Raw genomic sequence first — 24839 nt, forward strand, 5'->3', positions numbered from 1 at the left:
GAGTTAGGTTCCCAATACCTCCCGTCCTTATTCGTTTTTTGAGTCGCTATTTCCTGTATAGCGCAGATTATGTCGATTTGGACACTGAAACGCAGTAGTATCAGCCTGCCCACACATATGGCAAAATATTTTTTTCGTCTTGTCACATTCCCGCCACATGTGCCCTACTTTTCTACAGTTCCAGCATACGATACCATCTCTGGCCTGGTTTTCTGCTTCATTTTTCTTCAAACGATCATTATTAACTTTTCTTTCGGCTTGGGTCTTCATGACAAGAACTTCTTCATTCTCTAAACGGCTACCAGAATCTTCGTTTTCGTCTACCTCTTCCTCGTCTAGATAATTTAGTAACGCGTTTCGATTTAATGGTTTTAAACCGAACAAGTTTGTCTCAAGAGCATCAAATTTGTAGCAAAGTTGAGCCAAGTGCTCGATTGAGTAGATCGGCTCCAGGGCAAGCCTACGTTTATACCCTAGTTTCATGTTCTCAAATATGATATCGAATTTTTCTTGTTCCGTCATTTTCTTCGTCATTCTTCTCGCAAGGGTCTCAATTTCTGTAAGGAACGCACTAAATTTTTCATTTGGTTTTTGTTTCCTAGCCCGCATTTCTTCACGAAACGATCGATCACGATTGGGATCATCGTACCTCATCATTAAATTTTCGACTAACTTACCCCAAGAAGTAAAACGTTCTTCATAGGTAGTGTACCAAATGAAAGCCTCATCGCGAAACAGAAGGTGGGCATGAATTCGTAAATCGTCTTGGTCGATGCCATATGAACGACACAGGAGGTCAATTTGCCTCAGGAAATCTACAACAGGTACAGGGTTTGAATCTCCACTAAATTTGGGCCATTTTTCGATAATGTTACATTGTTGATACGGGAGTCGTCTTGGCTGAACTATATTCCCTACAGCACCGTATGGTCCTGATAAAGCTTCCCCTGATCTCCGCTGAGGAGCCTGAATAAACCTTGCACCATGGTATGGTGATGGAGGCGCTGATTGTGAATTTTGAGGAAAAGATAATTGTGGAGGATTAAGCGAATCGAGTCTATCACCAGAAGCAACAGGATTCATATATTCACGCGTAAATGGTACTGTACACGGAGGTACCATTGGATTCGAAAGACTCGAGGCATTCAAAGGGTTCAAATTACCTGGATCTACGCGTTGAGACAAGCTCGAAATCTTAGCTTGCGGAGTTTGATAATTTCTCGGATTTTGTAAAGTTACATTCGCGATATTCTCGACTAATTGATCGATAGTCCTCCGATCTACCGCTCGATCAAACCGTACCGGTCCTTGATCAACAAGGCTGTTAACATACACCCGAATGTAGTTTTCGACTTCTGATACGTGAAGATATTCGTAATCGCCTGATCTAGGAAAATCCGGATTTCTTGCAAGTCCCAAATTGGACACGTTGTTAGCCGTCGAGTGGTTGAGCGCGTAATCTGGGAGAAACGGTTCCCCATCATTCGTCAATTGAGAGACATTAAGTCTATTACCCGCCGAGGCCACCGGCTGACCATTTATTTCACGATCCAGACTCGAAAACGGTAATCGATTCAATTGGGTTCTGTTACGCATCGCGATATTTTCTTGTGCACGCAACGACATGAGATCATATCCCAAAAACGGAGATTGATCATCCAACGAATTTCGCTGCGAAACCGCGTGACCGCGTGACGTACTAGGCATGTTCATTTGCATTTCCGACGCGTTTAATCTCGCACCCGATTCGTTTGCCTGTGTGCCGAAAATCTGTGCCTCCGTAGCCGAAGTGTTGACTCGCGTACCCGAAACTTGTACTCGCGAGCCTGGAATATATCCTGGCGGAACGGAGAAATATGTTTGCGAACCGACGATATTTGGTTGCGTACCGGAAATAGAGATTTGAGGTTCGACGAAGTTAGTTTGATTATCAGACATGACATTTTGCGCACCGGAAGGATTCTCTATTACACCTGAAACGTTTGCTTGCGACCCGGACATATCCCTAACTGATGCAGTCGGAATATCGAGCATCGACTCCGATACCCGAGGAGTGGTCATAATCGTATCGGAAGTATTCTGGTCCGGACCAGCAACAGGAGTTTCCGTTGTTTTCGTTGTATCCCTACAGGTTATTTGGATCTTTGAAAAACTTTTGGCTAATAAATTTAGATCTATCTTGAAAAATCTCTCTGCCAAACCGCTTACAAGGTTTTTCAAAACTATTTGGTTTTGTTGCTCCAATTCGTTTTTCGGTGTGTATCTCCCTAACCGTCTGTGGTAATGTACTAATCGAGAGTACAAGCTACCATGAGGTCGTCCAATGCTCAAAGTTTGCTCAATTTCTTTCAATTTACTTGTTATACGAACAAAGTCGTCTGTCAATGCTTGAGGCGTTGTGTAAACAATCGTCGCAGGATCTTCTTGATCACGCAACAAAATTCGCAAAGTTCTTCTTTTTGATTGTACAGGCTCATTAACATTGGCTCCTCTTAAAGCAAGCTCATAATTCAATTCCTCTTCCTCGAGGTGATCTGCGTTAATGTGGTAATGCTCCATTTTGCACGTAATTGGAAACTAAAGATATAATTAAATAATTCAAATATATGTGACAAAAAATAACAAACTAATCCAATCCAATCCAAAATTAAAAAAAAATGCAATAATAAACTTTGTCTAATACTATTACCAAATAATCCAAACCAATTAATTAACGAATTCAATAATATATCATACGAATAACTTTACAAACGAATTTATGATTCTTACGATTGCGATGGTCTGATCAACGTAAGCGAATTTGGTTCTAATGTGTCCAAGTTTTGTGGTTATGAAATCAATATTTTTAGGTTAACTGTATTTAACTCAACTGTTTTACGAGCCCCACACGTTGGGCGCCAGATTTGTAACGAATGTTTTAGTTCCCGAAACAGCCAACAGCTTATAGCGCCACTCCCGGAAACCGAGAGGCTGTTGGTGCGCGATTTGTGTCCCGGCTAGAGACTCTGATTCAAGGCGGGCTAACAGTTTTAACACTCAGTCCCACTTAATCTTCCCAACTTACCAATCGAGTTGCGGCCCTAACTTTTCTAAACAAGTATGAGATGAATTGCACAACCCACAACTATGCGGACAAATCAAAATCTTACTCCCACGCAAACCAAATCAATGAAACCGTCAACGCTTCCCACCAATTTCAACACACGACTTTCAATTGAGCTAACACAATATGTTTAATTGTAGCGTTCATTGTGTTCCTGTAGCCCTGAGTGACGTCACTAATCATAATAGCTCTTAAGATTATTCACAAGTGTCTTAATCTAATCTGACCTTTTCGATTCAGCAAACCAAATTACGCATCGGTAGATTCCAACCTCCAACTAATAACCAGAGGCGACCATGTGGTTGGTGTCTCAGCTAACGCGCCAAAACACGACTCGTACTTAACTAGTACGATGGCTTTTCCAACACGTGGCAGTGGTTGATTCTCGGATGGCTTAGCGGTGGTGAAGCCTTCAATCGACGGGCTCGGCGGAACCGTATGGAGACCGGTGTGTTGATCGTACACCGTGTTCGAGCTCTCCTAATATTGGCAACAATACTACGGTTGTAGCACGTGTTCCACTCCAAACCACCGTTGTGGATACCGTCTTCTTGGCCCCGAGATTGGCAGCGAAATAAGCCCCAACAAACACCCACGTTGAACAGTGGGTTGCCTATGTTCAACGAGATTGTTTAGAACCACATATTGTCAGATTTGGTGTTACCGATCTTACCTGCTGAGTTAGCTTAAATTGCTCACAGCGAATAAAAAACCTCACTCGACTTAGGGTCAATGCAAGTTTGCCTAGATTTGTTCACATTAAAACAATTTATTAGATCACGCTAACACTTTTACAACTTTTACTTACTAGTGCAATTTTCGAAGCCACACTAACTGTGCACTAGAGTAGCCTTATAGCTCTATTGCTGATTCTGAATTAACAAAAAGAAATTAGCAAATTAGATTAGGTAGGCTTCTAACTATAGCTTGGCACGTTTTTACACTTACGAGCCTTCAAGTGCGGTCGAGCTCGATGTTATTCGCTGAACGGATTTCACCAAAGTGACTTACGATAGCCGACTAGACTAGCTACGATCCCCCCAATCTAACCCGCGCCAAATGATGGCTTAGCCACCGGCAGTTGTGTGTGTTGCACCCCATCTCATACACCCTAGCTGGTGGGCTTTTGTGCAAAATTTCAAGGACAAGGTAACATTTTTTTATACGCCTCTTTTTGCAACCCCGATCAGCTTATTGCAAAAATTAAATGAGTTCAAGTGTGGATCTCATCACGATGCAAAATCGTAAGAAGCCTAACTGTTGTGAATACCGACCAGAAGATGGCGCGTCGAGCGGATAATTTAGCTTTCTATTTCTAAGCACGGTTTTGAGCTTTAGCTTTTTTATGGCAACTGAAATGCAGTGGCTCACTACTAATCGACAGGGCGTAAACTAAATCATTACAAATCTTCAACTCAAACGTCAAATCCGCATTGCTGTTCGGATGCGAAACTTGGCAAACATAACAAGATGAACATATGCGGAAACAACGCGAAAAATGCAAGTATTTGTAAACCGCTGGAATACCGCGGAATATCATCCGCGCTAGGTTGCCTAGCAACTGGATCTCAAATGAGGAACTACATCGCCGGTGTCGGATCGGTGGAGAATCAGCGTGGGACATTAAGTAAGTTAAGTAAGCACGTTTTTTCACATGGGACAATTTTGCTAAGAACGACAGTACTCTACAAATTAAATAAAACGAAATCTTAAAATAGGGGGGAAACGCGACGTAGGGGTTGCAAAACGAAGTGGAAGCTAGATTTCGACTCACAATTCTTTCTTTTTTCGTTGCTATCCTAGTGGATTTTTATTATTTTACCTCAATATCACTTGGGGTCTTTACATAATTTGTAATATTCCACTTTCTCTCATGAAGCAGAAAGTTTGAGCATACCATGAAAATTAAAGATCATTGGAAACTAAATTCGTAACAAAAAAACGTGGATTAAAAATACTTAAACATTCAGATTTTATCATTGGCTCAGAAAAAAAAACAAAGACATAACTAATCTAACTAATTCAAATAATCATTGTGACTTTTTGTAGAAAAACATAAAAATCATTAGAAAAAAATTCCTTCCAAACACTTTTCGGAAGCAACATTTCCGTCAAATTATAACAAACTTTCATCGAATATTATAGAACATCAGCATACCAAGGGTATTCATCAATCGCAATCGCGAAACCGAACTTGTTTCTTCACCAGGGTGACCACTGATTCGTCCATTTTGGTCATATCTGTTCGGTTATTCTGTGCATTGCCATTGCTTAGTGACTCTTCGGACGACAGAATCTGATACATCTTCTGGTCCACGTAATCAAGCTCCTCTGCCGGTTGCTCCAACATGTATTCTTCTAGGTACGATTCGCTTTCCGGCAGCGATTCGTTTAAATCCAAAACGTACTTTGGATGAACTGTATAGATTCTGGACATTACAATATTATAGTAAACGCTATCCCTACGCATGCATTGCGTATAGTAATGATTGAAATCGAAATTATTGGACTGCATTTTCCCTATTTCGTTTAACGTCGGGTAGTCCCCGTTTTCGATTTCCTCGAACCTGAAAAAATGGTAAAAGGAGTTTAAAAAACTTTCGACGAAATTCAAGTGCTCACACTTACCGTGGATATAGCTCGTTAAATGTTTTCGTACGCATTCGATAGCTTTCGGTCTGGAAAAAGCAAAGACAGTACTTAAAAAGTATATATTTTATAAAGTTACGTTATATCTAGTAAAATTAATGTGATAAAAGTGTTTTGAGGCCATAGGCCCAAAATTCAGTCTTTGCTCCAATCATGAGTTCTCATTATGTCAACGCCATTGGCATAAGATGTAAATGCCAGCGGCGCTAATTCGATTTGAGACTACCGGCATTAAACTCCCAGCGCAACCGCATTGCGTATGACTTGAGGGAAACAAAATAAAAACGTTTTCATGTCCCAATTCCATCACAAGATAAAGGAGCCTGGCAGCCAGACACTAATGAATTGATCCGCTCGGTCAATGTTGTGCGAGAGTATGTTAAAACATTTCTTTGTTTCAAACCACTTCAAACAACCACGGCCAAGCTGCCCGATTGTAAGCAACTGTGCGTGAGTATGCAAGCAGGCATTGCTCTGGGCCGTAGTTCCACCTCTCCGTGGTCCAGAGTGGAAACGTGCCTGCAGACTTGTCACCTGCAAATGTACGGCCAAGAGAACTACATGTCACCCTTGATACAGTCAGCTTGCTGACAGCCTGCGTACCGGGTGTGGCACAAACGTGATGCGAATGGGTGCCTTGGTACCAGTGCTCAGTTGCAAGCAGAGGAAGGGGTCGTCATGTGTATCGGGAAGTCGCGAATCCGATATGCGGGGCAACCAAAAGTGTTCGCGCAGGTGTTGATCGATCTGCTGTCGTGAGCGGTTCCTGGCCCCGATTACCGGCCCTCTTCTCTACACGACGGGTAGAGAAGAGGGCCTTGTGTGGTGCTCAAACCTCAAGTCTTATAAGGAGAGGTCGGGCCACAGATTGAGTCTCAAAAAGTTGAGACGGAAAACACGTTTAGTAGAAAAGATGTGGATCTCCAGACACGAGGAGAGGTGATTTGTTCTCGCCTCGTATTAGGTCAAGAGACGGAGTGAAAGAGATCTTTTAAGGACAAGAGGAGAGGCAAGTCGTTTTCTTCTCGAATTGGGACTTTTCCCCGTGTGATTAGTGATTTTTGTCATTACAGAGGCAGCCTAAATAGTTGAAAGCGATGGATGTTTTATTTGCATTCCCGAAAGTCCAGTGGCGCCTCAGGTTGTAGCCAGAAATGTCCAGGTGGGTTGCAAATGGTCACTCATTATCTGTGGTCATTCCCAGAAGAAAGCAATAATTCCAGGTTTCCTTGAAAGGTAATTACCGCGGATAGGAAGATTATTGTCTAAAGCTTTTCTACAATCACGTCGAGAAAACAAATTCTTTCCAAACACCTGGAATTTCCTGACCTGTCGCACGTGACGAAGGGAACAGCAAATGGCGAGATCTACAAATCTGAGTGCCTCGAGAAGCGCCTGAGGAATTCCTGAGTCCAAGTGGATCTTACAGGAGCGTTAAACGGAAGTAACGACAACAATTCTGGACAGTCCACATTATTATGTATAATATCAAAGATAAAGAGCCGTTGTAGAAGAATGCGCCTTGATGCCGTCGGTAGATTCAGCAACAAGCAGCGCTATTCGTAGGGCGGGAGGTTCGAGGCGTCGTTCCACGGTATCTGGCCGCTGGCGCAGAGCGTATCTGAGGAAGCATCGTTGTACTCTTTCGATCCGGTTTGCCTGTACAACCTGGTATGGAGCCCAGATTTGCACTCCGTATTCGACAATGCTGCGTACAAGAGCACAATAAAGTGCTTTTAGGCTGTAGTAGTCGTTGAAGAATTGCGTGTTCCGTCGTATGAAGCCAAGAACCGCAAAGCCCTTAGCTGTTGCAGTCGAGATATGCTGCGAGAAAGTGAGCTTAGTGTCCAAAATTATGCCAAGGTCCTTGACGATGGAATTGCGGCTAAAAGTAGTCGATGACATTTTGTACTCGAAGTTCAAAAGTTGACGTTTACGAGTAAAACATATGGCACTACATTTGGAAATATTAGGAGCCCTACCATTCTGATGAAACCACGTTAGAATTGAATCGATGTCTTTTTGGAGAGCACAGCAATCAACTAGTGAAGCTATGGTACCAAATTTTTTTTTAGATCGTCGGCGTACAACAACTTATCCGATTCAATGATAGCGCATAGATCGTTGATAAAAAGAACAAAGATGACTTCCTTGTGGAACTCCAGAGGTGATTCGAAGAGACGTCGAGTTTACGTTGTTACGTCGTACGTAAGCAGTGCGGTCTACGAGATAAGAGTTGATCCATTTGCAAAGCCAATCAGGTAGTCTTATCCGACGCATTTTTTCGATGACAAATTTGTGCGGTACTCTATCAAAAGCCTTGCTCAAGTCTACATAAGCTGCATCGACTTGTTGACGTTTATCCAGCCTAGTAACCAATTTCGAAACGTACGTCATAAGGTGATCGTAGATCTACGTTTCATGAATCCATGTTGATCTTCAGAAATACAGTGATGTACCGATTGATAAAGTACGTCATAAATAAGGCTCTCGAATAACTTAGGCAAACAGCTTAGAACTGAAATCCCTCGGTAGTTTTCCACTCGATGCAAGTCGCCGGATTTGAGGATTGGAGTGATCGATGCGATTTTCCATGCGGTGGGAAAAGTACCTTCCGTTAACGATTGGTCAAAGATGATCGAAATAGGTACGGATAACGGATGGGCGCATTTCTTAACCAAAATTGGAGGAATGCCATCTGGTCCAGGTCCCTTATTATGAAAGTGTCCTGGAGTGATGTGAGGTCAATTCTGTACTTTTTTCCAAAGGACATGAACCCGCCAAACTGTCCGGAGCTGCGCTCGGTGGAGCAGTACTGGACAATAATGACATTAGTGTGCCTCAAATGACCCGACTTTTGAAAAAGTTATGCGCTGCAGGCTAAAATTGATCCTAGTCCTAGTACAAGATCTCATGCCAAATTTGGTCCAGATCGGATGAAGTTTGTATGGGATTTAGAGACATTTGGTTCGGGAGAAACATGAAAAACCAGATTTTCATTAATAACTTTGGTTCCCGTCGGCCGATTTCTCTCTGAAACGGTTTTTCTTAAAGCCTAAATTATAAAAAATATTTCATCCGAAGACTGCATGAGTTAAGATAGAAAAGTTGTTAGGTTTCAAAAATGGGCTAACATTTTTTACGGTGGTATTCATTACTATTAATGAGGCGTCAATATGTTCGACCGCCCCGACTCATTAACAGTGATGAATACCATCCTTAAAAAAGTTAGCCCATTTTAGAAGCCTAATAACTTTTTTATCTTAACTCTTATCAAAATGCAGTCTTCTGATGAAATATTTTTCATAATTAAGGCTTTGAGAAAAGCCGTTTTTGAGAAAAATCGGCAGACGGGAACCAAAATTATTGATGAAAAACTAGTTGTTCATGTTTCTTCCGAACAAAATGTCTCAAAATCCCATACAAACTTCAGACTCGTTGAGCGACCCCTTCCCGTGATCCGATCTGGCCCAAATTTGGCATGAGATCTACAATTTTAGCCTGCAGCGCATAACATTTCACAGGTTTTTAATTTCCCATACAAATTTGAGGCAGTCTAGTGGACATTCAACTAAAAGTATTTATCTTAATAATTTCAACTAGTTTGGATAACTTTTGGAAGATGAAGAAAAGCACACAGGGTCAAATAGTTTTTTTTACAATAATAAAATGTACCTACATAAATTTTCTCATTCTTTTTTCAGTTGATTAAAAAAATTGACTGCCAATTTTAACTTTATAATGGTTGTATAACAGTTTTTTTACAGCCAATTTATATTCCGTTGAAATTAACAAGTGTCGTCAAAACCTTCTTTCTTCAAACAAATTTATATTTCATATGAACAATTATAATTTTTTAGTTGACAATCAAGATTTTATAAAGAAGTATTGTAATTGCTTCGTAGTTCTCTAGAACACCTTTACAAGGAATTAAAACAAAAAACAATGAAAGTTTTACAAAGGAACTTTATTGTATAAGTATGGTCAAAAGAAAAAAATAAGGTTGAGTTTAATTGGTGTGATCTTGACGGAAAAAAAGTGTATTTATTATTTGTTGAAGAAGTTAGTAATATTAATATTATAGGCGATGGAGGCGCTGTCGAGTTTGGGTAATGGTTTTCCATCAGTGCAAGTGGGATGCAACTAAACTTACGTGTTTTCTTAAGGACAGAAAAAATAGCTTTTCGCTTCCATCGCCTGTTATCCGTTGCATTGAATGTTGGATTTTGCGCAATAATTTGCGGGCGCATTTCTTCGTACAAACTTTCACAACAAAAAGGTTAGCGTCTAGAAAAATGATACATTTTACACTCGTTTGACAGATCGCACTTAGGTCGCAATGTGCGCATCGTTTCCTATCATGTAAAAACATTTTTCGAATTCTTCATTTATGATTAATCACTGTCGTCTTGAGTCAGCAGTCCTTCGTCCGGCATTGATGATTTTTCCTTTTGTTTTGCTAGTAATATTTCATTCTGGTTTTCAATATAGTTCTTTGCCTTTTTCAGCAATATTTTTGGATCGGAACCACACAACTATATTTATCGTTGAATCGTCCACTTATGCTTACTGATGTATCCATATTTTTTTCTCTGATTGATTATAATATTGATTTATTACTCCAACGCACACAATTTTTTCCAAATTATTAAACCTCTTGTGCTTATCCATTCTGATAGTAGGAGCTTACAGTTAGCAGTTGGAGTCTCGTCCTTATTACAAGAAACCATGCCATCACAACCATTCGCTTGATAATTTATAAGCCATTATAAAGTAAAGTTTTGAAATCATTTTTCCTCCACCCATTAACACATTCGTCGCCATGGGACCCATATTCGGGTGACGGGTGTATTTCCTGGGAGGCGTCGTCACATCAAAAACGTGTGACGCTGTCTTACTCAAGTTAGCCGCTCAGTTAAGCCACACGTTGTAAACCTTGGAGTTCTCCTTCTTTACTTCCTCGCTCCGAGAATTTCTTTGCGCCCGGCTAGTAAAACTACCAAAATGAGCGTGGCACCGAACGTGTTAAACTAGATTCTGTTTCGAGATATTTTTACCTGCGTCAATTGGTTCTATTTTTCCAGTTGTTAGAATATTGAATTCAAAAAAGCCAGTTTCCAGGCATCTAGTTCAAAAGGATTAGTGGTTAATGTGTTTGAGTATTCTTATCTCCTGTATGAAGCTCGAGATATTTGTCCGGTAATATGATGTGTGTGCTTCCATTTGCATGTTTAACTAAAGAAGTGATGGATATTTTTCTCTTATGAAAATAAGATCTGTGCCAAAAGGTTTGAAAAAAGCACAAGTTAGCATTAATAACTGGAACCTTCCTTCTTCTCATTGTAGGTTTCGAAAAAAAAAACGGTTTTCGAAAGCACACGGCTAAAAGAGGTTACGTGCTCCTTGATGGTATTTCTGTGCAATTTTTGCAAGATACTTCGGATTTGCCATCCAGGACGAATCGGTTACGAGCTTTTTGGTAAACTGGAAAGTGAAAGACAATTGTTTGGGATAGTCAAAGCTTTGCGGTTAAGACTTCATTTGAATCGACTTTATAAATCTATTTTTATCGTTGCTGGTTGACTCTGCACGGAACTTCACTTTTAAAAAACTAAATAAACATCATTCCCACACCCAAAATTCATAAAGCTTAGTTCATCTTAAATCTGGACGCACTGTATATTATACCACAGCGCTCCTAGTACTTTGTTTTGGAATATTTCCTCTATCAGTGCTGGAAATTTCATTACGATTTGTTTTATTTCAAAAAAGTTACACGTGATGGAAGAAATATAAGCAGAAACAAAAATAAATTCGGACACCCACTTAAAAAACCCGACGTGGTTAGGTTTAAAACAAGCGAAATCGTTGAAAACGATCAAATCGACCGTGTGCAGCGTTCGCAAACGTTTCCGTGAGATGCATATCATCGATCGGCAGTTTTGTACGGGATTTTCATCCTCTGGGATGATTCATCCCTAATAGTGGAACTAACGTTAGGATTGGTCGATCTTTTTAACTTGAATATCCGATTTTTTGGATCGATCCTCAGCCTTGAAAAAATCGGTTAAATCGGTTTATTTTCGATCCGATCTTTCGATCTTTTAAAGGCTCTTTTTCTAATAATTCTGTAGATTTTGAGATTCTGTTTCGTTTCTTATCGAAAGCATTTTAATCAGCTCAAGATTTAAGTTCTTATCGAAACATTCAAGTTTCATAGTCGAAGCTGGGTAGAAGGCTGTTTTCATTCTACATTTGAATTATTACATTCCTTAAATTAAAATTTTAATATTGCGTCTATACTCTTAATGAAAATACATTACTCGCTCCTTAATCGGACGATTTTTAATCGGATACGTTCAGTAATCAGACGTTTTTGGTGGCTGTGTCCAAAGCCAGTTCTACACAAGAATCGGAAGTAAATTAACTTCAATATTACACATTTTTAAAACACTGATCGGACGCTTTCCTATCGGTATTTTTGTGCTCGTCTATGTTCAGACAATACTGTTGTCATCATATATTTATTATCAAATGTGTGTAGCTTTTAAAACTCATTCGATCCGGGTTTTCTCTCTACAGGCTGGAATAAATGTCAATTTCTTCTTTTGTCATCTCCTCCCCCTTTTTATGTAAATTTCGAAAAAAAATGGAATACCCGAAAGAGTACAAAACCAAAAAACAAACTGTGGAAGATGGGAATTATTTCACCTTTTGTATTTTGGATTTTATTGATTTTTTCAAAAAAAAAAAATTATTTGATCTATAGGTTTTATGCAATGTGTTCCAATTTATTTGTTTTTCGCATTATTTTTAAATATCCCCTCTCGCGATGTTCCAATTCTGAGTGACAAAAGGATTTGAAATTTGTTCAACTTTCAATAAAATATCGCACCTTTCGATGAGATCAGCGTCTGATTAACGAGCGAGTAATGTTATTCTTAAAAAAAAGGGTTGCTTTGAAGAATTGAACTTGAGCCTTGTAGATGATAGCTTAAACTTGTCAGATTGCCCGGATATTTCATGCAACATTTGGAAACCGTCCGGATTCGATCCTTTTTTTTGCATAATCAAACAAAAAAAAATCATAGGAGTTATTAAAATAAAGGATTTTTTCGTCCAAAATAAAATTTTTGGATCAACTTTTATCAAAATAGTCACGAGCGGTATTTTGGTAGTCTAATAAACGATTTAAATTTGCTGATGTGTTTCTATGAAAAAAAAAAGTATGTCATGTTGTTTTCTTCTTCATTTTTTATGAATAATTTCTTGGTTTTGATTTAATTTGTCCGGATATTGCCCGGATTTTAAGTTGAAAATTATGCGAATAGGGGCACTGGGCAGCATAACGATTTTAAGCAAAGAGTGACAAATTGACACTCCAAGGTCTGATTAGAGAGATTTTTGTCAGGGCTTTCATTGAGTGTCCATAGCAAAAATAATTTTGCATAAATTAAAGATTTCTTGAATTCATTGAGGGTCCCAGAAAATTTTTTTTTATTCGGATGCACCCGAATAAAGTTACAAGCCGCCAAACTACCGTAAGTGTCATATTGACACTCAAGATCGGACGAGAGTTAAAAAAAATGTATGCATAGTGAAATTAGACTCGTTTGGTTGTTCCGAGATAGGGGGGAACTTGTCTTTGACCGGACACCTCCTATGGCCGTACAACATTGATTTTAGGAAAACGCGTTATTCTAATGTTTTAAAATCATGGAAATAAAGTAAATAGCATGTAGTGTCATAATAAAGTTTTTGTGGTTGTTTAATTTTGAGGGTGTAGTGATTGGGTTAAATTGAGCAAAACTCGAGTATTTATAGTTTAGAGTGTAAGATGTCAAACAAAAACACGCGTAACAACGTAAACCAAATTTCAGAGAGACAACAACAAATAGAGCGACAAACGAAATTCGTCATTCCGTTGATGTACCAGACGTTCTTCTATAGCTGATTCGGAGCAGCAGCAGCAGATTCTGGAGGCTTCTGGAAGGTGAGATAAAAGACAAAATAAACAAGTTACGTACTCCCCGAAGGCAGAACTCTGGTGCCTAGAAGAATGTTTGGCGTCATATAAACCCAGCTTATTGGATGCGGAAGGCTCACGACAAGGACCGGTAGACGAAATAAATAGAAGAAGACAACAAAAGAAAACGTCAAAAGAGCGAGGTTGAGTGAAACCAATCAGAACTTCCCTTCAGAATGTGCTTCATCATGACTTTGGATTTGCAGGAACCAGCATAGAGGCGCAGCTCCGCCGAGATCCGTGAAATAGACGGTGGCAAATAAACCGGATCGAAATCAACGACCCCATTGGGTGAGTTATTGTTTGTAATACTGCTCGAAACGATAATTATGTCACGCTTGATGATCGACAGGGTCGTTTTTTTGTGGCTCAATCGTTGTTGGAGAGCCGAGTGTTATTGTTTGGGATCTGGAATCACCTTTTCGCGAACCGATCAGCCGTCGCATGGCCATGCCGGAAGCAGACGTTGGAGCTTGGCCGGGTCAATTAGTGGTATGAATAAGGTTTAGCAATTGCTTCGGTAGCTTTTACTTTGCTCGAAATCAAGCAAAGCAAAAGCCCAAAGCATTTGCTTAGTTTGGTATGAATAAACGTTTGCTTAGCAGATGTGTACTAAAGTCTTAGAACATAGCTTTTGCTTCGAAAAAAAGAGCTATCCAACCAGCAGAATCTGAAATTTTCTAAAGTAAAATGAAAGAAGACGATCAAAAAATTGAAAAGTACGGCTAAAATAGCCATGAAATCGACGGTGCGGGTGGTGGGTGTAAGAACGATCGGAAAAATTTAAGTCAATACATGCTCGCATGTTGATGTTTAAAGAAAATTGAATATTGTCAAACAAAAATTGGCCTAGCTTTTTAACATTTATCATAAGCTCTCCCACACGTTTTCAGATCGGGATAATCCGATATATAAAAAAATAGGCAATAGGCGCGCACCTTAACTTAGATGTTTTTTTTAATCTTTGAATTATAAAAAAAATCATATAAATTTGGGAGATCTGAATTATGTTTAAAATTATTACAACTTTCTTCCAACTTCAAGCCGATTGGGACTTCTTCCACTGTAGCCGGATTTTTTTTTATTTGAAATATTTACTAATTGATTTGTTTTGTTTCATCTTAGACGAATCATTTCATACAACAACAGGAATATGAAAAAAGTTGGGTTATCACTTCGACTGTTCTTTATCTATGTTGAAAATGCCTTTTTAAATTGTATTGCAGTGTAATATTGCTAATTTTATAAATTCATGACGTTGTTGAAGAATTTGTTTATTGGAAAAGTCTGCTACCAAGCATGCTTAGAAAATAAAGTAATTACTAGGAGATTTCTCGAGCGATTGCTTCAGATTTGGGCTTTATTCATACCGAACTAGCTTGTTCTAAAAGTAAAAGCTCCTGACTGAGAAAACAGCTGTCAGAAAAAACTTTATTCATACCAACCGAAGCAATTGCTTTCTGCGACTGCTCGAATGCTCGATTTAGTTTAGCAAAAGCAATTGCTAGGGGTTTTTCATACCACCTAATTAGTGGTATGAATAAGGTTTAGCAATTGCTTCGGTAGCTTTTACTTAGCTCGAAATCAATCAAAGCAAAAGTCCAAAGCATTTGCTTAGTTTGGTATGAATAAACATTTGCTTAGCGGATGTGTACTAAAGTCTTAGAACATAGCTTTTGCTTCGAAAAATAGAGCTATCCAACCAGCAGAATCTGAAGTTTTCTACAGTAAAATGAAAGAAGACGATCAGAAAATTGAAAAGTACGGCTAAAGTAGCCTTGAAGTCGACGAAGCGGGTGGTGCGTGTAAGAACGGCCGGATTTTTTTGTTAATGCGTGCTCGTATGTTGATGTTTAAAGAAAAATGAATACATATTCGAATATTGTCAAACAAAAAATGGCCTAGCTCTAATATTTATCATAAGCTCTCCCACATGTATTCGGATCGGGATAATCCGATATATAAAAAAAATATGCAATAGGCGCGCATTTGAATTTAGATTTTTTTTAATCTTAGGATTATAAAAAATTATATAAAAATGAGAGATCTGTATAATGTTTTAAATTATTACAATTTATTTCTTACTTTGAGTCAATTGGGACTTCTTCCACTATAGCCGGATTTTTTTTAATTTGAAATATTTACTAATTGATTTGTTTATTGTCATCTTACACGAATGATTTTATACAACGACATGAATATGAAAAAAGTTGGGTTATCACTTCGACTTTTCTTTATCCATGTTGAAAATACCTTTTTGAATTGTTTTGAAGTGAAATATTGCTAATTTGATAAGTTCATGACGTTATTAAAGAATTTTTTATAGGAAAAGTCTGCTACCGAGCATGCTTAGAAAATAAAGCAATTGCTATGAGATTTGTCGAGCAATTGCTTCAGATTTGAGCTTTATTCATACCAAACTAGCTTGTTCTAAAAGTAAAAGCTCCTGACCGAGAAAACAGCTGTCAAAAAAAACTTTATTCATAACAACCGAAGCAATTGCTTTAAGCGACTGCTCGACTGCTCGATTCAGTTTAGCAAAAGCAATTACTAAGTTTTTTTCATACCACCCAATGTCATGCACCCGTAGAGCAGTGCAGCCAGAAGGGTTGCCAGAATACCAGATGTTCCTGTGATACCTGAGGAAACCGAACTGTGATATTATTGTTGCTTGTGTTGGCTGTCAGATGTTTGTCTTAAAAGTTGGATACGGGTCTGTGAGTAGATATTATGTTAAGCTAACATAGGTGTTAAATGTTTCGTAAGAGTAAATTGTGATTATTGCTACAAAGTTTTGGGTTTTGCGTATTTGTGTTGTGGTAAGAGTTAGCCGTGTAGCACACGCTGAAAGATATTGGTTTCAAGTAGCCTAATGTGGTGTTTGAAAGTTGGTAATTCAATCTGTAAAGGTAAACCAATGATAGGCATCGAAAGCTTTTGCCTAGTAGTACGGAGAGGATCGCCTAATCTTTGCATTTGTATTGTGGTCAGCTTTTCGTCGGTTGCTCATCTTTCGAATACAGTAGATATTGAATAACAAAACGATAGTCCAAACAAAATATTAGGAATATTGAAAAAAAAATGTAATTTTTCTACGACCGGACCAGAAAATATTCAAAATTAAACATTATTTCAACTTGAAAAATTCAGTTTTTCATCTCAATAACACCCTTAAATGGTTAGCAGAAGATAAGGACTCAAAATATGTTGATCCTCCTTTTGCTGTCCGGTCATAGACCATTTTTCTCTAGTTTTTTTTCGAAGCAAATGTTTTATTCTGATAAACTATTATGAAAGGCTTCATAGAATGTTCAGTATTCGAAAGACGAAAACCTGGACTCACAAAACCTGTGCAAGTGATTTGAGTTATTTTGTTAATTCGTAATTCGTAGTGTTCGGCCATAGACAACACTTTTGCAAATGAATGAAAACTAACATAAAATGATTTGTCTTACCACATGAATATGTTGTAAGTTAATTTGTTTCTAATATAGTTTAGTAATTATAATATTGATACTCTTCAAATCAGTGAAAGAACGATTATTTATAAAAATATATTTTAGAAGTTATTGCTAAAAAACCTGAAGTATCCGGTAGTAGACAAGTTCCCCCTACCATATTATGTTTTTTTTTTTTTTCGTACGTGCGCGTAGTCATTTTGAACAGAAAATTGTCACGATAACCACTTGTACGTCTCGGTGGTCGAGTGGTTATCGTGGTAAGACGGTAATCGCTGGTCCACTGATGGCATGGGATTGATTCCCATCTCGGTATTGGGTATTAAATGTTAATCTTATGTTGTCTACGTCATTTATTTAGTCTGTAAAGTCTAAATCGGCTAAGACGGTGTATGTCTTTTAAAAAAATACAATTTTAGCGTATGGTAGGATTTAAAAAAATACACTAAGGTTTTTTAAGCAGTTTAATTTTGCTCAATTTTTCTAAAACGGTTCTAAGGCACGGCTCTCACGAATCAATACGTTTTTTGAGCGAAATATTGATATATAGATAGCATGTAATTTTTGTGTGTATAACTTTACAGGGTGAGAATATCTTGAGGCGGGTGGGGATTAAGGTACAGGTTGTTGAAACATAACATGTAAAAAATACAACTATGAATAAAACAAGTGAATAAATGCTAAATCAACACAAACTATTATTTATACAGAACAATTTAAAAATGGTTGTAACATGGAACTGCGGATCTCTAAATTAAAAAATGGTATTATTGCTTAAAATTCACAGTATTCATAAAGAACACTAACGCTTTACACACTCCATCGAATTGGTATGTCAATGGATTTGTTGTAAAGAGGAAAAACAAATCATTTGCATAACCTTGAATCATTTTCATCTGTGTATAATGAAACTTAAGGTGATCAGTCTTATTATTTAATCAAGCTCCAAGTTTCACTATGATAAAATTTAAATGAGTTTTTGAATTAGGTGGAAACATAATATAAAATTTATAAAATATTTTATGCATTGTAAAGTTTTAACTTAAAAACGGTAATTCAATAAAATGGAATATTTCTTTTTTGCTCTACGGCACATTAACACAAATTATTTTCATTGTTAAATTTGTTCCTAATTTCAATTGTAAAATCTATGAAATATATGACGACATAACAACATAAAAATACAACTTTAACTTACACTTTCTTCTTTGTACGACACATCATCCTCCCAGATAGCATGTCCTTTAACGAACAATTGTTTGTTTATTATTTTGTCCTTCGAGCCGTTTGTATCGATGAGGACAACGTCCATAAATTCACGCTAAATAATAAATAAAAAAAACAGCGTTAACAAAAAAAACCATTGTTTGTGTTAACACTTTACCTCATCAGAAACGTCCACAACATAAGCATAAAGTATCTTGTCGTAGACGAACGAAAGTAGTGTTAAAGCAGCCTCCCTAGACCACTTTTTGTTCAACGGACTAACGTAAGCCATCGAGGCCCGCATTGCTTGCGCTGGCAATTCGGCAAAACACTTGGCCATAAACTTGGTATCCCTCAACTCAAGATCAGCTACGGTTCCGTAGTCGATGTAGAAAACTTTCACCTTGCCATTCATCAGGTTGCTGACAACCCGGGCCCGATGCCAAACTCCCATGTATCTTGCTATGCAGTACAAGCCAACCATGACATTGGACGGCTGAAGGCGCCATTCATTCCAGTCCATACCCGAATAGAACAAGTCGATTTCCGACATAAGCTCGTCAATTTTCTCGGCATTATCCGCTAGATGAAACCACATACGGTTTGGATTGTGAACTTCAGTGATAAAAATGCGGACCGATTGTTTTGGCTGGATATCATTCGGTATAAGTGGTTCAGGGACTTTGTCTCCAAGTCCCAAGGCATCATTAGGAACCTCCAACATGTTAACTATGGTTAATATAGCATTATCCGGAATGGCTTCCGATGAGCGAGAGATCTCAGCGTTTTGAGTCGGTGGTTCAGGTTTCACTGCCACCTGTTCAAGAGTTTTGTTCTCATTCAATTTAAACTTCGGTAAACTATCCGAACTATCCGAATCGGAACCATTCGATTCTAGGGATCCGGTGAAATCAAATTCACGGTTGTAAACCTTTCGAGGTTGGTCATCATTAGAGGAATTGCCATAACGCTGAACCGTTTGATTATTATGCATGTTTCTCGAGTAGTTATTAGAGATATTATTTTGGCGATATCTGAAATCAAGAATTGAAACGCTTTCCAAAACATCTGTTAGAAACACATATTTTTTTCTTTACAAACCGAGAATGGGGGTTTTTATAATTTTTATCAGTACGATATCGGCGAGCATTGTTTTTCGAAGCCTGAACAAATTCCCGGATGTGTTTGTTACTTTCCGTTACAATCGGTTTCACTGTCGCAGAAGGTCCATAGCCATCTAACTGCAAATGCAATATCGATTTGAATTTTAACTTTTATTTTAGTAAAAAACACTCCCATAATTGAATTACGACCGACTTACCCTAACAACATCCGGCATCGTGAGCAGAAACGTATCTACCGAATTGAATCCCATCCGCTTGTATGGCAAATCGAAACCTTCGATATTTTTAAAATCTCGGGCCAATTCTGAGACCGAGAGACCATGTGCCGGTGCCGATATCGCAATCGACCGGATGATTTTTTTCAATGCATCCATCGAATATGTTTCCATCGTTTTAAGTCGGCTCAGCTTTGAATTAAGTCAAATTAATCAGTTTATAAGAATACGGTGCACTTTGCTTGGCGAATGAGTCACACGGATCACTGTATTCTAATGTTTTCAGATACTTTTTTTCGATTAAATTCCGATTTTCGGCTAGTATTTATTTACATTTTCCACAAAACTTTTTGAATGCCTAAAACGTGTGAAGGGATGCCAGATAGCACTATTAATTCAATATCGTCGAAATTTAAACTTTTTTATTTGCTTGTGCAAATAAAAACCACGGTGAACACGAGTGGAGACGGGAATTCGGCGTACTGCTTCGTTTCAAATATTCAAGTGAAATACCCATCCAACGTTACGCATTGTAATGGGATCATAAATTCCCTAAGAATCCATTTATAAAATTCGCTTTTTTTATATTTTTTCGTAGTTTTATGTGATGAAATTTCAAAAAACTATCTGGCATTTCTGTAGAGATGTAAGCAGTGGAAATTATATCGACAATTTGGTGCACACTCATTTTGCGAAACACTTGAAAGTTGTAAAATTGACCTGTTTTCGTAAACCAGCATTGTCAAATAACGAGTCAATTTGTCGGGTCAATATTACACATTATTTCGAACAGCCTGGCTACGCATCAAGACGGCCGGTGATACTGTCATCGTTTTGTTGCAAGTCCGGTGTACTGTTTGGAAGAGGGTTATTGTAAACATTTTAAAATTATCGTCAAAATAGTTCTGTTTCTTATAAATACGTATGATTCTCTTCACCGACTGCGTGGAATTAAAAGACCCACATAAGGAGGGTTCAAATTTTGAACTACAATATAACTTTTCTGGTAAAATGGTAAGTATTTTATTAAAAATGAATCTTTAAAATTAATCCATCCTCGCGTGAGCTTTCATTGCGTCGAATGACACAAAATTTGAAAAAACTGATATTTTCTCTTATAATTCTATATTATTTCATTATTTATACCTGTATGATGAAACAATCAATTTAAACTCTTTGAATGTTTAAAAATAATTCTAGAGTTTGTTTTGATTAGGTCGTATGAGCCACCTGATGTGTTTCGAGAAATTCGCTAATGAAGTTTTGAAACACATTTTTAATTCTAGTATTTTTAATTTCATCAAAGATTATTTGAATTTTTCAAAGTGGAAGTAGAAATGTATTAAGAATATGCGAGTGTATTCGATAAAGTCATCAGTTTACTTATTTTCACTGAAAATGTTCTTAAGACCTTTTGCATCTTCCACTTCGCGCTAACGTCGTTTTGAAACCGCATAAATTTAATCATTAAATAAGATTGTATTTACCTGAAACTCCGTTACTCCATTTGAAATTGCTTGTAATACTCAAGTAAAACGCAATCGGAAGCAGAGGTAATATGTAGAGGAACCCATTCAATGATGCTAGGAATCGGATCTGCGGCGGACTATAGATTAGTAATGTTTTGAGTAGACTGGACATTGCTGGCTACTTGAAGTTACTCCGATGACCATTTGACAACTGAAGAAACTTATCCAAAGCTATTAGTTGTTTTGACTGTCTCTGTAGAGGAAAAGAAATGAACATAATATTTTTCCCAGTCTAAAGTAACGTTTTTTAACTTACTTAGCGAAATATTGAAGCCCTCTTTTATATTGAGACAGCTAGAATATCTATTGTTGACGATTTCTTTTGAACTTCTAGAGTTTTATCGCTTTTACCGAAGCATTTTCTAAGAAAATGCATTAGGTCGCAACAACCAACACGCCGAACAGTTATTTTACGACCTTTGTTTTGCACGCCAATTCAGAGCAGTGCAAAACGTCGCAAAAACCAAATTACACTCAAAAATAAGAAAGTCATCATACGTCATAAATTCAAATCATTTTGTAAAATTTATTCATTGATGTAATGAAACCAAGTTTTTTCCTAACATAGACTACATATTTATAAATCGTTTGCAGCCAATAACTCAATTTTGTTTATATTGGTTCATACGACGTAATCAAAACAAACTCTAGAATTACTTTCGTATAACAGCCCAAGTAACCAATAAGCCATGTTAAATGGCTCTAAGTTGGCATTATAGCGGGATATAGAAAAAGCTTAACTGAGTCAAATAGTTCTGTGTACCACTCAAAGGCTGATCAAAAGCCGATTTTGGCCTGCAATTCGACCGATATACGGCTAATAGGGAAATGTCAAAATATTTTTCCAGTGGGTACAACCCACTGGCTAAAAATAAAGGAAAAAAACTGTTGATGTTTTCTGTCTTTTTCCCTCCCATGCTCTTTTGTTTTCCTATCTCCCTCAATCCTTCTGGGCTTAGTTGTTGTTTTTTTCTACCGAGTGGAATATTTACTACAGAAACAGGAACCGAACTCTTATCTTAGCTCGTGGTTGACGTTTATCAGCGCCTTTGCCTCTTCTGCTATTTCACCCATGCATCTTTGTTAGGAAATTTGACCTATTTAAATTAACTTGCTCCAAGACTGTCTAAGATGATCTCATCAATATTCCATTCTAAAAAAATGTAATTTTCTTAAGTTCTATACAAATGCAGAAAGAAAACAAACAGAAAGATTGATTTATTTTTAAGAATTTATTTCCATTCTTTCCGGCTATTCCGGATTGTTTTGAACTTCACATAAATTAACACTTGTTGTTTCTTAATCGAGAAAAGCACAAAACTCACAGCACAGCATAACAGCAGATGATTTACACCTAGGGGACTCCAGCTTGTATTTTTCCTGAGGCCGCACCTTTCGGGAACAGGGATTTGGCCGCTGGTGGTTTTTCCGGCTCGATTGCTGCTTCGAAGTTACAATCCTTCGGCAGGAGATTGCTTCGCAGGGTCGGCACGGATATTCCGATGTTCCGGATAAATCCTACAGTATCTTCTACAGGATTGAGCCTCTTAATCTTCAGCTTCCAGAACCACTTACCCTTTGTTCTCATTTCTAATCAATATTTGCCTGCCAGTAGAAAAATCAGCAACTGCTTTGAAAATTATTAGGATATTATAATAGAAACATACCATTTGTTTATTTTACTGAAAATGTCATGCACAAAGCCGGTTAAAGGCACTGACAATAGGTCTCATATAGCTCTTTTAGTGCTTGTTCGCCGTTTGAATGTCAGCGGGCTTATTGGCATTTGAAAACATTCTATTCGGCTATAAGGCACTGAAATGCTGATATACTTGCCAAATGCGGCTTATTTAAGTGCTTAATGGTTACTTGGGAGTGCCTTAAGCTTAATCGTTTTTTTTTTCGTTTTGGGGGGCTTTTGGCACGGACCAGTGTGATCCATAAAGCCAGTGGTGTTAAGTTATTATAGTGTCAAGTGACTAAACGTTACGCGATCAAATTAACCGAAGTTTAGTTTTTTAAAAGGACTATTAAATTTTTACTTTAAAGCTCAAACATCCAGCTTTATTTTACCTATATAATCTGCCAAAAGGGAATACTCATTATATTGTTTTCTTTGCAGCATATCGACAAAACTGTTTTTGTTATCTAGGAAGGAGTATAATCTACGTTGAGTAGTGTGTTTTGTACATTCAAGTAAAATGTGCTCAAGATCTTCAGTTACTCCACAATCATCACATAAATTGGAGCTGATGAGACCCCAGCTTTGGAGACGTTCTTTTGTGGCTGTATGAAATGTCCTTATCCTGGAGATTTGTACTGTTTTATGCGTATCGAAAATCATGTTATTAAACCACGGTTTGGTGAGTACGGTCGGCATTATTGAAAAGTGTTTAATTCCTTTGTTTTCAGATATAGTTCGGTATTCTGTGTTCCATTCATTCAGGATCTCTTTTTTCTGTACTAGTAGTGCGTCACCTAGGGTAAGTCCGTATGGTTCTATCACTGTTTTCAATTTGCTCTGTTTAGCTGCCAGGTCAGCTCTGTCGTTTCCTAGTATATTTGTATGTCCTGGGATCCACTGAATTGTGATATTTTCCAAAGTTGTTTTGTTTGTAAAGTTTCGAATTTCGTTTATAATATAGTTGTCAATTTGGTTGTTCCTTAACATTTCACAACTGCTTCTTGAATCTGTGAGAATGCATACTCTTTTCATTTGTTTCTTTTCAGCATATTTAATGGCTTCTAATATTGCCAGCAGTTCTGCATTCGTAATTGTAAAATTAGGGTTTAGTTTAAAACTTATGGATATTTTTTCGGACTCGTCATAGAAACCGTATCCTGTATTTTCTTCTGTTTTTGATCCATCTGTGTATAGTAAATCATGATTTTTGTACTTTTCCTTGATCAAGTTTAATGTTACCTGTTTCATTACTGATGTGTTAGTGGTTCCTTTTTTAATTTTGTCAATACAGGTAAAAATTTCTAGTTTTGAGGGGCTATTTAGGATTATGTTGTTTATTGTGCAAATTTGGTTGATCAATGTATAGTTGTCATGGGCAATTTTTTCTAGATATGAGGTGTGCTTAAAGTGTTGGTTGGAATTAATAAAGGGTAGTATTGTTTCTTCTATTGGGCTATTTCTATAGTAAAAGGTTTTTGTTATTTCCTTAAGTGCTAGGTAATTAGCCCTAAGTTTAATAGGTAATTCTCCTGTTTCGCTGAGAAGTACTTGGTTGGGTGTCGATTTCAAATATCTCATTGCTATCTTCAGTGATGTGTTATAAGCTGCTTGCAATTTGTTCATCTCTGTTTTATTAGCAGCTGCGTATATGGTGATAGCGTAGTCAATTTGTGATCTTATTAATGATTGTGTGATTTGTAATAGACTTCTAGGGTGAGCTCCATGGGATTTCCTACTCAACATTTTAATAATATTTGTTTTGTTTTTTACTTTTTGTATTGTTTCTTTGATGTGTCGTTTAAATGAAAGTTTGTGGTCAATATGAAGTCCTAAATACTTCTGATA

At 37.6% G+C, this 24839-nt stretch overlaps 1 protein-coding gene and 1 long non-coding RNA gene across 3 annotated transcripts; both read right to left on the reverse strand.

Moving 5' to 3' along the window:
- Positions 1 to 2193: 2193 nt before the first annotated feature.
- Positions 2194 to 4499, reverse strand: LOC129747957 (uncharacterized). The gene is made up of 4 exons (XR_008737613.1): positions 4052 to 4499; positions 3912 to 3975; positions 3777 to 3847; positions 2194 to 3716 (listed from the first exon to the last, which is right to left on the reverse strand). It is a non-coding gene; the product is annotated as an uncharacterized LOC129747957 (long non-coding RNA).
- A 588-nt stretch (positions 4500 to 5087) lies between these two features.
- Positions 5088 to 20156, reverse strand: LOC129745876 (tudor domain-containing protein 5-like). 2 transcript variants are annotated; one of them, XM_055739246.1, is made up of 6 exons: positions 19764 to 20156; positions 19544 to 19683; positions 18621 to 19476; positions 18435 to 18557; positions 5732 to 5781; positions 5088 to 5670 (listed from the first exon to the last, which is right to left on the reverse strand). In XM_055739246.1, exons 1-6 carry the CDS (start codon positions 19953 to 19955, stop codon positions 5274 to 5276), a joined length of 1758 nt encoding a protein of 585 aa, XP_055595221.1. In that variant the 5' UTR covers positions 19956 to 20156; the 3' UTR covers positions 5088 to 5273. The 2 variants fall into 2 exon arrangements, with proteins under 2 accessions (XP_055595221.1, XP_055595223.1); XM_055739248.1 differs by lacking the exons at positions 5088 to 5670; positions 5732 to 5781 and adding an exon at positions 10685 to 11236 and having other exon boundaries at positions 19764 to 20155.
- Positions 20157 to 24839: the final 4683 nt, after the last annotated feature.

This window comes from Uranotaenia lowii, chromosome 2, assembly GCF_029784155.1.
Source record: "Uranotaenia lowii strain MFRU-FL chromosome 2, ASM2978415v1, whole genome shotgun sequence".
Taxonomy (NCBI): Eukaryota; Metazoa; Arthropoda; class Insecta; order Diptera; family Culicidae; genus Uranotaenia; species Uranotaenia lowii.

Excerpts from the sequence above, each read along its gene's own strand:
- LOC129745876 (XM_055739246.1), bottom strand. The coding sequence starts at position 19,955 with ATGGAAACATATTCGATGGATGCATTGAAAAAAATCATCCGGTCGATT. Across the intron at positions 18,558-18,620 it reads TTGTGGACGTTTCTGATGAG|CGTGAATTTATGGACGTTGT; the intron begins GTAAAGTGTTAA and ends TTTATTATTTAG. Across the intron at positions 5,782-18,434 it reads TGTCGTACAAAGAAGAAAGT|ACCGAAAGCTATCGAATGCG; the intron begins GTAAGTTAAAGT and ends TGCTTTTTCCAG.